Here is a 15,862-nt window from a genome sequence, read left to right on the forward strand (position 1 = left end):
TTCTTTTGTGAATCTAGCATTATTTGTCTCTCGGTTTGTGAGTGCGTCTCCTTGTGGAACAAGAACCACTGAGCGCTCCAAAAATGCTCCAGGAGACCTTGCATAGTCCAAGGCATGTAGTAGCTTTGCTGTTCCTAAAATTTTTGTAATATTAACAAATAATAGATGATCTTACATTCCTGCCTAGAATGTATGTATGTTTGGTTTTTTCCATGAGCTTACATCTTGGCTTTAAAAAGAGAAAATTGTTCTGGATAGGAAATTGGCTCATAAGTTATCCACAAGAGTGCATAGTTTAAAACAAAAGTTTATGAAGGTTTTCTTCATTATTGACATTTCTGCCTCCCGTTGTTTTACAGGGAAAATGAATAGTAAATTGTCACATTCGTAGTTACATTATAAACATGTAAATAGTGTTTCCTTTGATTCATTTCTGTCTTGATTCTAGGCATTTCTTTCATGTCTGACTAGGTTCAGACCCATCTGTATTCTTGTTGTGATTATAGGCAATGACCAGAGTGAAACTGGACTTCTTGGATCAGTTAGCAAAATTTTGGGAACTTCAAGGTTCCACTTTAAAAATTCCTGTGGTGGAGAGAAAAATCTTGGATCTGTATTCTCTGAGCAAGGTGAGTAAGTTTCTTCGGGGAAGCAGGGACTACCTGGGGTGATGGTAGCGGTTTTGTGCAGATTTTCCACTGGATATACCATGAAAACAAGGAGATACTTAAAATATTTGTAATCGGAATGATTACAAGGAAATGGCAGACAATTACAAGTACAGATAGCAATTACATTTGTGTTTGTGGCTCAGTATGCAATATGAAAGCCCTGGAAAATTAACCAGTAACTTTACTGGCCAGTTCTTCTCTTTGCTGCTCTCTACACATTTTAGGGCAGAACTGTAGGAGTGTAGAGCTCTTTGCAAGACTAAGGGCATGTCTACACTTGGAAATTCACCAAAATAGCTACTCTGGAATAATTATTTCGTAGGGGGCAGTGTGTGACAGCACATCAGGTGCCAGCCCTGTGTGGGAAGGAGAGCCTAGAACAGCTATGTTGGTATAAGCCCCCATGTGAGATACTTTGGAGTAAGAGTGCCTTTTTCCAGTTTAGCTGCTAAAAGTAGTATTTTGCTGATATAAACTGCATCTATACAAGAAGGGTTTTGCCTACATAGCTGTAGCAGCAAACCTTTTTGAGTGTAGATTAGGCCTACGAATGCGTGGTGGTACTGGCACTACTAGATCAAAGCCAGTTTCCACTTACTCATCAAAATGTACTTGTCTCAGGTGAGTGGAAATGTGTAGAGTGTGCAGTAGAGTAAGTGGTGTTGGAACAATTTGTAGAGTGAGGGTGCTGAAAGCCATTGAACAAAACTTGTAAACCCTGTATACTTGTAAACAAAACTACTTAAAGCTGGGGGTGCTGCTGCATTCCTAGTTCTGGCACCCTTGAGTAGGGTACATTGCTTTAAAAGATTATGCTTTAGAAGAATTTGTTTTTCATAGACAGCCTTATGGGCAATGTGTATGTTAACTTTGCTTAACTGTCTTTGGAAAGCATTGAAGGTTTATTTCCATGTCTGCCGTGGTTTGTTAGGAAATGATACAATAGTCTTTGCATAATGCCAATGGGAATGATATTTGGGATACTGGCATGAATTAGAGCAGGGACCTCAGTTCTGTATGAGTTAATACTTTAGTTGTCTAACTAGTTGATAGCACAAATTACTTGCTTTGTTTAGTGGAAACTCACTGCAAAGATTGTTTTTATTTTGTTAGTATCTAGGTAATTGGCCATCATTGTTCAGAATGGGTGGGTATAAACTTTGGTTGCTTTCACTATGTTGCTCATCTTATAGAGTGAGTCACAGCTTCATTCACTCATTATGGGCACTCCATAAAGCTTGGTCATTCTAAGCTAAGGTGTAATCATAGCTTTACCTAATGGATTCTCTAATTACAAGGTATTCTCCAGTTCAGTTTTAAAAGTAATGTGAAAAAACAAAGGAAATAGAGGAAAGTGTGATTTTAATTGTTACTTGTGTTAACGATTATAAAAACTGACAACTTAAAATCTAAATGACTTTTCACTTAGGCTTTTGCACTTCACTCAGTTTAGAAGCTAAATTGATAATGTTTTCACTTTTTAGTTCCACTGCAGTAATTATGCTTTGGTGTTTGCCTTTCCATCAGTCCCTGCAGAGTTAGGCATATAACTTGGGCTCTTTGAGGAGGAAAGAAGTTTACCACCAAACTGAAGAGGTGTAGAAATGTTAAGCATCTTTACAAAATGTAAATGAAACCAGGATATGTCTATTTTGGTTTTAAACTGTTTCTCAGTGATCCTTAAAAGGGTGGGGAGAGAATAGAAATGTGGTCAGTGTTCAGAGGAAGCAGCTCCTGTGACCTTCATTTGGAGACAAATGGACTGTTTTTTAGGTTAAATAAATTAGTCCTATATAGCCAAAGAGGACTTTGTATGTGAACTGATAGACTCAATGGCTATTGAAATAGTATGGGTGCAGCAGTACTGATCTAGTTGGAAGGAGAAGTCAGTGTCTCCACTTCTGACAGTAGTTTCTGTTTCATCCAGGGTTCTCTCTTGAGAATTTTGTAATTCTGGAGTCCTGAGCTTCAGTGCTTCCTTCTATATTGGGTCTGTTAGAATTGACTCCGCTTCTGGCCAGACTCTTGTGTTTTTCATCAGACTGCACATCTGATGAGAGCTGACTTTTTTTTATTTTGTTTTGACAGTGGGTTTGTATTCTTTCCAACACGTCGGAGAAGCACTGCTTGTTCGTCTCTTTCGTATACACTTTTTATTTATTTCTGAGCAATGGGGCTGTAATAAAAGCATCAGGTGACTGAGACACATATGTGTTTGTTAAAGTACTGCCCCTGCAGGAAAAATCTCCATATCATAACTATGGATCTCTGAGTTTCACGGAACCTTTGAAGGTTTGGTTTGTATAGTCATGTATGATTCATACAGAATGGTTGGAAAAACTCAAAGTTCCTTAAAGTTTCTAAAAAAAAATGTTTTGTTTCAGATTGTTGCCAGCAAAGGAGGCTTTGAGGTGGTCACTAAAGAGAAGAAATGGTCCAAAGTGGCTAGTCGACTAGGCTACCTGCCAGGAAAAGGCACTGGATCACTGCTGAAGTCTCACTATGAACGGATACTGTACCCCTATGAACTCTTCCAGTCTGGGGTTACCCTTATGGTGAGAGACTTGTTCCCTTCCATGGCAGAAAGATGGGACCCAAACTGCGTCAGTTTATTGCTGTATACTAAACTGTCACATGTGGCTCTGTGCTCCTGAAAGCAGAAAGTACTTTCATCAAACCAGCACCTGTTCACATTTGGAAAAATAGAATGAAAAGTTGCATTGTGATCTGGAGTAGTGATTATACTTTTAGGTTTCTTCGATAGGTGAGAGATCAGTTTTGTCAGGAATGGGATACAGGGCAAAGAGTGATGTACCTGTTTGGGAAGGTGTCTTTATTACTCTTTGTTAGGAAGCTGTCAAGATTCAATCTTCTTATTTCAGGGTGCATGCAGTGATTTATCTCTTGTCCAAATGGCATGTCCACTGCAGTATGACTTCACCAGTAGCCCTATTCCTCAACAAACAGGATGATTCACAGACCGTAGAGAGTCTGATCCCCTGATCAATCAACCCAGTGTCCTTCTGTGCTCTGATCCTTTAGGGCATCCAAAAGCCAAACTTGGACCTTAAGGAAAAAGTGGAGGCAGAGGACCTCGGCTCTGATGCCCAGGCTTCCCCAAAGCAGGGCACAAGAATGAACGTTGTGCTGAAGAGAACCAGACGCATCAAATCCCAGGTACCCACATTACTTGGCCACTACAGACAGAGTGCATTTATTCTTTGCACCAGTGCAATAGCCTTTGTCTGGCCGTGGGAGCCCACGCAAATGTGCCACAAGGAAGCAGTCCTTTTTTTAAACTCCAGAGATATGTATCTCTTAGGCCTGGTCTATTCGCAGAAATCATATCAACTTAACTAAAGTTTGGTTTTGTAAACAGATATAGTTAAACTATTTTCATATTTTCAACTGGCTTATATTGTGTTTGTTTGCATCAGTGAATGCACCAATGCAAACTAAATGGATATAAGCTAGTTGTAAACTGATGTAAAAGTGTGTCGAAGTGGAGCTTGCATCCATTTAACTAAACTTTGTTTTTAGATTCACCTTTATTTAAGCAGATGTAAGCTTGTGTGCAGACAAGGCATTACAGGCAGTGGAAAACTGTGGAAATGGGACCAATTATCACAAGATTGACTGACAGTTTTTTGTGAAGAGCTTGCAGTGGGGAGGGAAAATGCAGAGTGATGCCTGGGAAATCTGTTCCAGTTCCACAGCTTTTTCTCCTGAAAATAAGCAGTCTCTTTTGTGTGGGTTAAGGCTATTATTGCTACAGCAACATCTGATATTTTACTAGGCAATATTGAAATTCCACAAGGACCACCAGTAACTTTCCCTTCAAACTGAAACAGCATCATTTTACATGTCGGTACATCAAAAAAGACCTTGAAGTCTTGGCCTGATTTTCCCTCTCTTTGTTTCTTTCCCTGCAGTCTTGTTTAAGCAGGCCATCTCTGTTTCTGATAAAATAACATGCTCATTATAAAAAGAGAATCTCTGAAAGTTTTTGGACTGGGTCCATGTGGCACGAACTAGTGGCTTCTTGCTGGCCAGTCAGTGGGACGTGGCTGAAAGCTGGGTTTTAATTTAATCTTTTTTTACTATTTGCACCATGCCATTCTGGACGTATTTTAAGCACACTGAAATTTCTTTTCCATATCTAATGCTATCAAAAACGTGTCTTTTTCCAAAGTGCACATCTCATGCCACTCGGGCTTCCCTTCACTTTTGCTGAGTATCCCTCAGCTTTAGTAAATAGTATGTTTTGTTTCTCTTAGATTATGGTTCATTTAGACAGGGTTGTCTTTTATCTGATATCACTTTTTGGCAGACTTACTACATTTATTTGTATAATGTAACCATATACAAAAACATCATATCAGTAGTACTAGGCTGTGATCATGTGAGATCTCTCAAACTGTGTTGTCTTGGGTATGGTCAGTACATGGATGGGAGATACCCACCCAAGAAAAATCCAGCATGCTACAGAAACTGCTGCTCCTCACTATGTGTGTGGAACTCTTCTGAGCTGGTATTGAGCCATTGTCTAGGGGGCACTGTGCTATTGTGTCTTTTTCAGATGAGATATAGGAGACCCTACATCATTAAGATCTCATCGTTCTTTTTACAAGACTGCTTTCAGTAGTTTCAGTAAAACAATGGTATTCCTCACTCTCCCTTCTAAAAACTGTTCATAGTGTTCCTGGTACAGAACAGCTGCTGCATTTCATTGGTGGGTGAGTTATCTTCACACATGTAGTCTGCAAAGCTCATTATTGTTGACATATACAAAAATGTCTTATAAAATCTAAGCATGCTTTCAATTATTTTAGCACTTAACAAAAGAAATGAATTCTCCAACCCCTGAGAAACTCAGCTCACTCACTTCACTTAATCAGGAAAAGCCTAAATATTTTTGATACATTCAGAAGGTCTAATAAACTTGTTGGACTTACTGGGGAACTGAATTCAAAGCAGAGACGTGTCCCTTATTCTCCTGTTGAGAATGCCCTGCTGCTACCCGCAAATAGCATGACTGCAAATCTAGGGACGGTTTGCAAAATGTTCCAGGTTCAGTTGCAGGGCAGGTGCTTATGGAGACAGGAATCCAAACCACCTAGCCCTTTTTAGATTAAAGTGAACACCTTGATTTGTATCTAAACCAGCTGTGGAGCCCCTAGAACCCACATGTTTAATATGCCTCAGATGTGAATATCCATCAGATAAACATGCTCCTGTATTCTGCATCAGATGAAGATTACCTATGTAGAGTATGTTGCCAGTAATCCAACTGAAGGTAACAGTTATGGCTAACTGTGGTGATCTCTGTATCTGAGAAGAGTTTCTAAGTGGGAGGCAATATTACATTTTAAAAAGCAGAGAAAGTACTGTGGACCTATTACTTACAGATCAATTAGCTAAGAATGAGAATAGCAACAGTTTGGAACTAGTGACTGCAAGTTACTTGAATTAAGTATGGTACTGCTGCATTTGTGAAACAAAGGTACTAGATTTCAGGAAAGCCAGATTTTAAGAAATGTAATAGAGATGCGAGAGAAGGATATATTAAAATTCTCCATTGTAAAAGAAGGTCGGGAATCTTTAGATTCTATAATTAAACCACAACTGGCTACAAACCCTCTGAAAAATAACTGAAAGAACAAGAAGAGGAATATTGAGAAGTCTTTCCAAAACCAAAGATCTGTTTTAACCAGTCCTATTCTTTTTCCCATTACCGCAAAATAAAACTCTTGTAAATGGGAATGGTGGGGAAGGCAAGCAATAACTTAGTAAAGGGTTGCCAGGAAAGGAAGAAAAGTAAAAAAAAAAAAAAAAAAAAAAAAAGATGAACACTAGAAAATAAGGATGACTTTACAAATGTTGGACAGCAGGTCACTTATTAAATGAGTTTCAGAGTAGTAACCGTGTTAGTCTGTATTCGCAAAAAGAAAAGGAGTACTTGTGGCACCTTAGAGACTAACCAATTTATTTGAGCATAAGCTTTCGTGAGCTACATGCATCCGATGAAGTGAGCTGTAGCTCACGAAAGCTTATGCTCAAATAAATTGGTTAGTCTCTAAGGTGCCCCAAGTACTCCTTTTCTTTTAGAACAGGAGTGATATTAATAACTGAAAAATGGCTTAGATACATTTTTCTTTTACTACTTAATTTAATAATTTTAAGGGAAATATTGTTTAAAAATAAAGAGCAGATTAGGAATACTGGAAAATATGGAGTAAAGACAAATAAGACATAAGGATGCATCCTTGGCTGTTAAGGGATTAGACTAATGAGCTTACTGAACTGCTGATAATTTATTTCTAAAAAAATCATTGTACTGGAAGGAAAGAGAAGCCAATGTTGCTCTAATCTTTTAAAAGATGTTATATTAAAGTGATACCAACAACTTCAAATCTAGAGAAGTTTTTAGAAGAGTTAAAAGTTCCTGGCAACACATCTGCCCTGAGTTCCCTTACCAATTTTTGTGGTTTGACAATCACACTTCACTATTTTGAAAACATTTTTGTGTTAGTGTGGGAGATAATTGTGGTGGAAACTGTTCAAAGAAACAATTTAACTTGCTATATAAAAAGTGTTGGGAATGCACAAAGCAATAAAATAAGTTTTGTTCTCAGTTATAATAATCTTAGGTGCTACTTGTTATAATAATAATAGAAGGTTAAAAATATCTCATAGAAGTGACTTTTCAAGTTGATGGTGTCCCTTGAAAGGATGAGGTACTTAAACCCATAATTGGATCCTGTTACAGTGTGTTCTTGATTTTTCAGTTTAGCAGTTGTGGGACGATGGAGTAAATAAAGAAATCTGTTAAAATATTAGAGAAAAATATGGTGATGACAAGTCTACTTCGTTGCATGCTCAGTCACAAACCCTAGTTAGGAATAATAACATTGTGTGCTTATTAAACCACATTGTTAAGGCAGAATAACTTCAAAAGCACGTATACTGTGTGACTGATACAAGTGTGTCTGAGGTTGTTAATTTTTTTTTTTTTTTTTTGCTAGAGTGCAAGTTTGAAGTTGCAATATATATGGCTTTTTGGTATCTGTTGGAGATGGAAGTGAAAGCCTCATGGAAAGTTGGAGCGCGTTGCACTGTAAAAGTGGCATGAGACTTTTCCCATCCTATCCCTTTAATTCCATGCTTTCACAATTTTGAGTTGGGAGGTGTCTTGATGCAACCTTAAGTGTCACTAAATGAAGTGTGGGTTTTAATAATCTTGAATGTTTTTGATATTCATAGGTTAGTCTGTTTGTGAACAAGTGCTATTTGTTTTATAGGCATTTATTAGATAGAATTTTTTTGGTTGGTTCCCTTCTGGTTACATAACTTGTGCTTTTGATACATGTGGTGTTCCATTTACCTGATGAGAGGAATTAGTGGTTATAGATTGTGACGCAATCATTACCTTTTAAATCATTACCAATCATTACCTTTTAAAATATGTTTACTTAGAAGTATAATGGAATTAGAAGGACTAAGAATTGAGAAACATGGTTTTTATATTTAAAAAAAAAAAAGGCAGGAAAGCTTGATTTAATTTTTATAATTCTATCAAAAAGCAATGTGAGAAGAGAACTTGATAGATGTAATGTCTGGATTTTAGTAAAGAATGATAGTCAAGTTACTTTTTCAAAGGAAAGTAAGGATTGGGATTACGACAGGCAAATGGACTAAAAATTGCGTGAAAATCTGTAAATAGTGAAGATTTAATGAGAACATTGTGTTTGGGGGAAGGAGGTAATCTGATACCACTGGGATCTCTCATAAATCGCATTTTATCTGTTTTCATTAATCATATGGAGTAGTGGGAAAAAAGTGTTCCCATAAAATTAAAGGGACGCTGACTTGAAAAATCACATTTGTCTGAATGGTGTACCTATATACTAAAATATTTTATTGCTATGTTTTGGTTTATATGCTTTGTACATTCTCATGGACATCAAGATCAGTTACACCATTGTCCAATGTCAGTCAGTTTTTCACTTGCTAGAAAGATTTCTATGAACATAAAGAGGTGAACAGAAATACCCTTTAAAATGTAAGTAATTAAAAAAATCAGGACATATTGGACTGCTGTATCAAACTGTATTTTAAAGTCAGTTTTTAAAAATACAGGTTGATAGTGTCCCTTTAAATTATGAGTGGGAACATTACCATTACCAGTGGGAACAGAGGCATAACACAGATGATCTACCGGATATTTGAACATGAATAGAAAATAACTGATATTCAGAATGGAAAGTTGCAAGTTAATAATACTGGCTGACAAAACGAGACCAAACACAGAATCCAGTTGGAGGGAAAATCTGGACAGCACTAGTGCTAAACAAAAACCAAAAAAAAACCCCTATGGTGACTAGCAAATGAGACTTGTGTTTCAGTCCATTTTGGCAGCCAACTAAAAGAACAAACATGAAAATTTGACATGAATACTTGGAAATTATATTCTCTGTTTATAGCATTATTGTCATTGCACATGGGGTTTCTCGTTCAGTTTTGAGCACAGCTCACCAGAAAGCTTTTTTTTTTTTTTTGACGTCACCAAGGATTGTGATAGGTGCCTTGCAGTACCAGCAGAGACCTGATTCATGCCCCCAAGGAGCTAACAAACTTATCTCAGACGTAATACAAGAAGAGTAAAAAGTTTGTAAAGGGGAGCAGGAGAAGGAAGGGCAGGCTAACATCAGTTGGTGCAGTTTCTCAGTGAGCATTAGTGGGCAGCATGATGGTTTAAAAATGTTTTAGTTGACTGGCTTGAAGGCTTTGTAGGAGCAGCAGGTCTTTAGGAAGGACTTGAATGAAGAAAAGGTAGTTGCCTGGTGTACCAGCTCAGGAAGGACATTCCAAGGGTAGGCAGTAGTATAAAAGAAAGTTTGTGGATAAAGTGAGAGAGTTTTTGAGAAGTAAGTGGACAGAAGATGTATTGAGGTTCTCATCTCTGGTGGAGTGGAGGTAATGATGGAATAAAACAAGGTTGGATAAACCTATATTACCTATTACAATGGAATCTGGGCTCATGACTTGGACTCCTAGGGACTATGGTAATACAAAAATAATGAGGCTCCGTTAGTTATGGAGGACTGTGAATGAATGGACAGGAAGGGACAAAACATTAGAAGAGAACATCCCTGCATTGTCAGGGGGATGGCCTGGATGACCTAATAAGTATTTTCCATTGCTTAATTCATATGATTTGAAGCGCACCATGTGTAGGTAGGGGCTGTGGGGAACAGTAAATCTGCCACTGCATCTGAAAATCCAAGCCCAGACAAGGATTCAAGAAGACCTATGAAGTGTGAACATCATCAATAGTTTGTGGATATATCCACTCACTCTAGGGAGCAGATGAAAGGTGCCACATAAATAATGTATTTATTAATATCAAACTTTTCCTGTTCCATAGTAACTTGGAAAGTGTTGCATTGATGTTTGATTGTTTTTGCCAGAAGTCAAACCTAGTCCTCCGTGATAACTTGTTGTATAGATTGACCTTTGTAACAAAACTTTTTAATGCTAAACGTGGAGACATCTGTTTGGAGAATTGGAAGGGAAGTTCCAGTCTGTGTTTCATTGCATTCCCATTCTTGCGTTTGGATACTGGGTTTGGGGATGAAAAGTCAGGCCTTCCATCTTCTATGGGTAAAGCAGATATTGTGAGCGTGAATGGGGCAATGAGAGGAAGAGAGTAGAGATACAAGTGTACAGTGAGTAGTGGAGACCTGGAAGGTAAATGCTGATGGTGTTGTGCTGATCTGGTCTTGTTTTCAGGCAGAGGCAGGAGAGATGAGTAGAAATACCGAGCTGAAGAAGCTGCAGATCTTTGGAGCTGGACCCAAGATGGTGGGACTGGCATTGGGAGCAAAGGATAAAGAAGGTAAATAAGCCTCTGGTTTATCCTGTGGGAAGGACTCAGAAACAGTCTTTTGAACCAAACCTCGCTGCTCTCTCTGGAGACAAGTGGGAAGAGGTCAAAATGAGCCACTATGACGGGAAAAAGTTAAACATTTTGGGATTTAATTCATGGGGAGGTTGACAGAACTCATGGTGGCTAACCACATTGGCTGGACTCTTAATTTGATCGTCATATTTCTTTATTTAGGAACCATACTGTACCAGTTGAGAATTACTGGACTTGAAAAAACACCAGTCACGCTAGATAAGCGCACAAATTGTAAGGTTTCAAAGTAGCAGTCGTGTTAGTCCATATTCGCAAAAAGAAAAGGAGTACTTGTGGCACCTTAGAGACTAACCAATTTATTTGAGCATAAGCTTTCGTGAGCTGCATCCGATGAAGTGAGCTGTAACTCACGAAAGCTTATGCTCAGATAATTTTGTTAGTCTCTAAGGTGCCACAAGTACTCCTTTTCTTTTTGCAAATTATAAGGGTAATCCACTTTGTTTCATGATGTACCTGGATCTCCTGTAAAGATCAGCAAGGGAGGGTTTGCCCTTCCCCAGTCATATACAGCTTGATACAACTGGCAGTTTACTTCTGGGGGAATTCTGTGCCTAAAAATTGTGCACACAACATTTTAAAATTCTGCATATTTTATTTGTCAAAATAACACAATATAATCACTCCAGTTTCAATTATTTTGGTAACTTGTTTCAAAATACCTGTCAACAAGTATGTCGTCAATACAGACAACAGCAAAAAAGACTCTCCCAGGAGTAGAGAGTTAAAAAAACCCCTACAACAACCCAGTTCCAGTTGGTAGGTGCTGGAGACGGGCTGTTTGGGGCCTCCAGAGCCCAGACACCTGGAGTCCCAGAGCCCAGCTGCGGGGCACCCTCTGGCTCAGACACCCATACACCCCTCCCCCTGGGGCAGCCCCTGGCCCAGACACCAGTCCGCCATTCCCCACAGATCTCAGCCATGGGGCAGCCTCTGGACACCAGGTCCCCTCTCCTCCTCTTCCCCCCACACCCCACAGAGCTCAGCTGTGGGGCAGCCCCCAGCTCACACACCAGCACCCTCTTTACTCCTCCCAACTTCTTTACTGTCCTGCCGGGGGACATGGTGTGGTGCAGCCCTGCCCTTCCTTGCCCTTTGCCAGAGTTGGCTGAGTCTCTCAGGTCCTCTCCTGTCCCAGGATCCAAGAGCGTGTAGCCTCAAGCCCTGCCAGGCTGGGCACTCCGCTCACTGCGAGTTGGGCTCTGCAGGATCCAACGACCCCTAGTGGCGGCCAGAAGTTCTGTTTGGGAAACAATTCTGTGAAATTCTGCAGTTTGCAGGGGTGCAGAATTCTCCCAGGAGTACACTGGTCAGGTACACCAAAGAGTTCTGGCTTTCTCTACAGCACTAAGTAGTATTGCTGCCAAAGGCAGGGTACCAGGCTGGACTTGACATGATCCTTGTATGTTGGCTCTTTCTTTACGCTGTATTAATGAAATGTATGTGACTTTATTTTACTTCAAGACGAGGTCTCTCGAAGACGCAAAGGTACCAAGTCAGAAGCGTTTGGCATGCAGATGAGGCAGCGCAAAGGGACAATTTCTGTCAACTTCGTAAGTGTGATTTCTTTGCTCTGGAGCACATGAGGAAATGAAGCTTGGGTTACTTTCTGATTTATTTGTGCCGTTGGGAAAATAGGGCACTGTAACAGATATTAGATTATCTGCTGTATGGTGAGAATTTGAATTAATCACAGGAAAAACATTCCATTTTAGGTTGCGATTCTACCTTAGTTTGTCAGAAAAGAAGGGTATTCTATCCTGAAGAGGCTGGCCCGAGACTCAGGAGATCTAACTTAAATTCTCTCCTCTGCCACAGATGTTCTGTATGATCTTGGGCAAATTGGTTTGTGTCTCTGTGCTTCAGTTCTCCAACTGTAAAATGGAAATAGCCGTACTCTCCTTCCTCAGTGATATTATAAGAAAAAATACATTAGATTGTGAATATACCACAGTAATGGATACCATATGAGTATCTAAGATAGTCTAAACCAGTGCTTCTCAACCTTTTTGATACAAGGGACTGGCTTGCTGCTGTCCTAAGCTATGTCAGGGAAATATCTGGAACCAGCGCCAGTCCACAGGCTGGTCGTTGAGAAACACTGGTTTAAATTACTGAAAACAGGACTGAAAACTGCTTTTTTGAGATGAAACGTCTCATTTTTGTTAGTCTACAGGGAGAAAAATAAAGGGAAGAAATAAAATCTGTGTAGCTGTTTGATACTTGAGCATGGAAAAACAGCGTATAGTTTCTTTTATTTTATTGGATAACTCAAATGGCGTTATTTAAACTGTCATACTTGGTATGTGTACACAATCCTGAATAAGGATTAGTACTTCTAACATGTCTAAATTAAGTTCTGCACACTTCAAAAACAGCATACTGAGCATGCAGAATGCATTATTTTTCCTTAGCTTCAGAAAGTCTTCCCAAAGCTTGTTGTGGTTATTTGAAACATTAGTTATTCCCAGTTCAAGGAAGGGCTGTGGGACCTTTAACAAAAACTCAAATGAAATCTTTTAGATGAAGAAATGGCTTCTGAGTTAATTTATAGGGGTCATAAATTGCAATTTAAAGCAGCAGCAGCTAGGTGCTTGGAAGCAGATGGTGTTACCAGCGTGAATAGGCCTGAGCTTGTCTCACTTTCAAAACTAAAAGAACTGGATCCCTTTAGTACTTAGATGAGTTACTTGCTGAGAGTACATGATATTTCTAGGCTTGCTGTTTCTCCATGACAGGAATGGCTGCTATTAGTGATTTTCATTTTTTACATAAGAAAATTTTTACAATAAAATCTTATCTAGTCAGTTTTCACTTATAAGGACACCTGATTTTTGATTCCTGTTTGTGTTATCTCACACTTGTGGGTGGGGTTCAAATAAGGTAGCAATAAAAGCAGAAGCTTGCAGCTATATTGCCTTGGCTGTGGTCTTGTAAAACCAATATAAATGAATGCTGTTTGGGTATGGATAGTAGTTGAATGAGAGACCTTCAAGGAGGTAAGTCTCTGAAATGTACATGTCCTGTACGTCAGTCTATAGTTGTCGTCTGAAGAATATACTACTATAGTTTTGGTTGTCCTCCTTCCCTACCCATTTATTATTTTACCTTTGTGTAAAATGGTAATTCTGTGCAAAAAATGCATAAATGCAAAAACATTGAGGATTTAATTGCACAAAAGTCACAAGATTTGAGAGTCCCACAGCAACCATAAATATGCTTTTGTGTGTTTGCTTTACAGTATGGCTTTGATATTTAATCACACGTTAACTGTGCTGTAATACAAAATGTTGCACGTGTGTATTGAAGATGATGGAAAAAGGGCAGTGCTGTAGGATCATAGTATTGCTTGGTGGGAGTTGCTATACTAAATGTTGCAAAACAGTTTCAATTGTAATCCCCTATTTCTACACACTTTGTTTCTGAAAGTAACCTGTTTGGCTGATGCCTTCCATCAAGAGCCTCTGCCATATCAGTTTTCTTGAGTTTGTTTGAGATGGTGTATTTTTCCTCCCCTCCTTCTCTGTGTTTAAAAAATAAATAAAACACCACAACAAAAAACCCATCACACTTTTAGACATTGTTAGGACACAAATAGCTTAAGTTTGAAACTTGGCCTGGATGTGATCTTCCATGAAGACTAGTGTTTTCACTAAATCTGGAAAATGGTGGACTTTTGCAGAATTCTGACCATTTGAAAATTTCCCATCAAGCATATGTAATTGAAAACTATGAGATTTTAAGGAGCATTGCATGCTTGCACACCTAGGGTGTGCATCCTCTCCTAAACAGGATGGAATATCAGTAGGGCTTTGCCTTACATGATACATTCCTGTTGTGTTTCAGTCACTTAAAAGACTTGATGTTGTAGTGACAGCCTGACTTAGTTAAAACTACTGTCATCCTGTCTTGCTTTTTAGGCTACATAATAAAAAGATACAATCTGGGTTGTCTTTCATCTGTTGGGAATAATGGGGGAATTTGGATCAAGTAATGTATTACATTTGAGTGTTCTAGTAACTGATTAAACGTAAAATTATTCTTCAGATACAGCAGGTGAGTAATGGACTAATGTATTTCGATTGTATCACAGCTCAGATTTATAAAACAAACATTTTAGGGACTTCAGCTATTTTTCTCCCTAAAATATACCCATCTTTACGGATCCTGGAGCTATATTTCTGTGACAAGCTCTAGCAGGAGGGACTTTGTGACCTTGATTGTGCAGTAATTTCCTTGGTTTTTGAGACAGTTCTTCAGGTCAGACAGTAAATGAGGAAGTGGTTTGCGGGAGCATGAGTTCTTACACTTTTACTTTGCTACTTGGAGTCCTTACCTTCATGTAATCAAAGAAGAATAAAGATGAAGGGGAAGGATTGTTAGCACTGGTGCATGTAGCTTTTGCCTTTGGATTCTCAGCTTGTAATTTGCAATGTTTCTCTGTTCCTGGGCTGGTCTATTTTTTGTCTCTGCGTTTGAGAACAGCTTCAGATATAATTTCACTCATATTGTGGATACTGATGTGGTGCCTATTTTTGATCTAGCCACAGGGGCTCTTGCAGAGTGCACTGTGCAGAGATCTAATTTGAATTAACCGTCATTGGGGTTCAGAGAGTGGGAAAGCATTCATACTGAGGATGTGGCAAGGATGGATCCTCATCTTCTCAAAATTAATGTAAAATAGTTCTTCTAGTTAAAGTAAATGAGTTCTTCAAGTTATCTATTTGGAAGATACTTGATAATGCCCTTCCTCCCCCTGTAGCTCAGCTAGATGGATATTCCCTAGCTCCCTACCATCTTGTGTCTTTTCAGATTCTCAGATGTATGGCTGCCTTGGAAGGCAGGAGCTCAGTGGAGGTTTATCAGTGCTTCTCTTGTGGGGTAAGGTGGTGGGAGGGAGAGGATTCCCTGATGTCGAAGTATCAGATTTCAGCACTGTGTACTGTTGCATAGCTAGTAAGACTCTCTAGCAAGGCAGCTTATGGAAGGCAGCATCTGGGTAATGGAGACTGATCATAACATTACACTGACTTTTTTTTCTCCACAGGTTGATCTGTATGTTTGCTTGTTTTGTGGCCGCGGAAACAATGAGGACAAACTGCTATTGTGTGATGGATGTGATGATAGCTACCACACTTTTTGCTTGATTCCCCCTTTGCCTGATGTGCCCAAGGGTGACTGGAGATGCCCGAAATGCGTTGCTGAGGTACAA

General features: G+C 39.2%; 1 protein-coding gene across 8 annotated transcripts in view; it reads left to right on the forward strand.

The window, feature by feature from the left end:
* KDM5A (lysine demethylase 5A) overlaps positions 1–15,862 on the forward strand; it is a 95,194-nt gene that overhangs the window by 4,193 nt on the left and 75,139 nt on the right. For 5 of the 8 annotated variants that reach the window (XR_012155918.1, XM_073320852.1, XM_073320910.1 and 2 more), the window contains exons 3-8: positions 507–629; positions 3,056–3,226; positions 3,714–3,848; positions 10,464–10,569; positions 12,115–12,203; positions 15,698–15,856. Coding sequence is in view for 7 of the 8 variants with exons in the window: in XM_073320852.1 (XP_073176953.1) it covers positions 507–629; positions 3,056–3,226; positions 3,714–3,848; positions 10,464–10,569; positions 12,115–12,203; positions 15,698–15,856 (783 nt within the window). In the remaining variant the exon portion in view is untranslated. The remainder of the gene's footprint in view (positions 1–506; positions 630–3,055; positions 3,227–3,713; positions 3,849–10,463; positions 10,570–12,114; positions 12,204–15,697; positions 15,857–15,862) is intronic. The other 3 variants (XM_073320871.1, XM_073320879.1, XM_073320901.1) reach the window with 3 other exon arrangements.

This window comes from Lepidochelys kempii, chromosome 1 (genome assembly GCF_965140265.1).
Source record: "Lepidochelys kempii isolate rLepKem1 chromosome 1, rLepKem1.hap2, whole genome shotgun sequence".
Classification (NCBI taxonomy): domain Eukaryota; kingdom Metazoa; phylum Chordata; order Testudines; family Cheloniidae; genus Lepidochelys; species Lepidochelys kempii.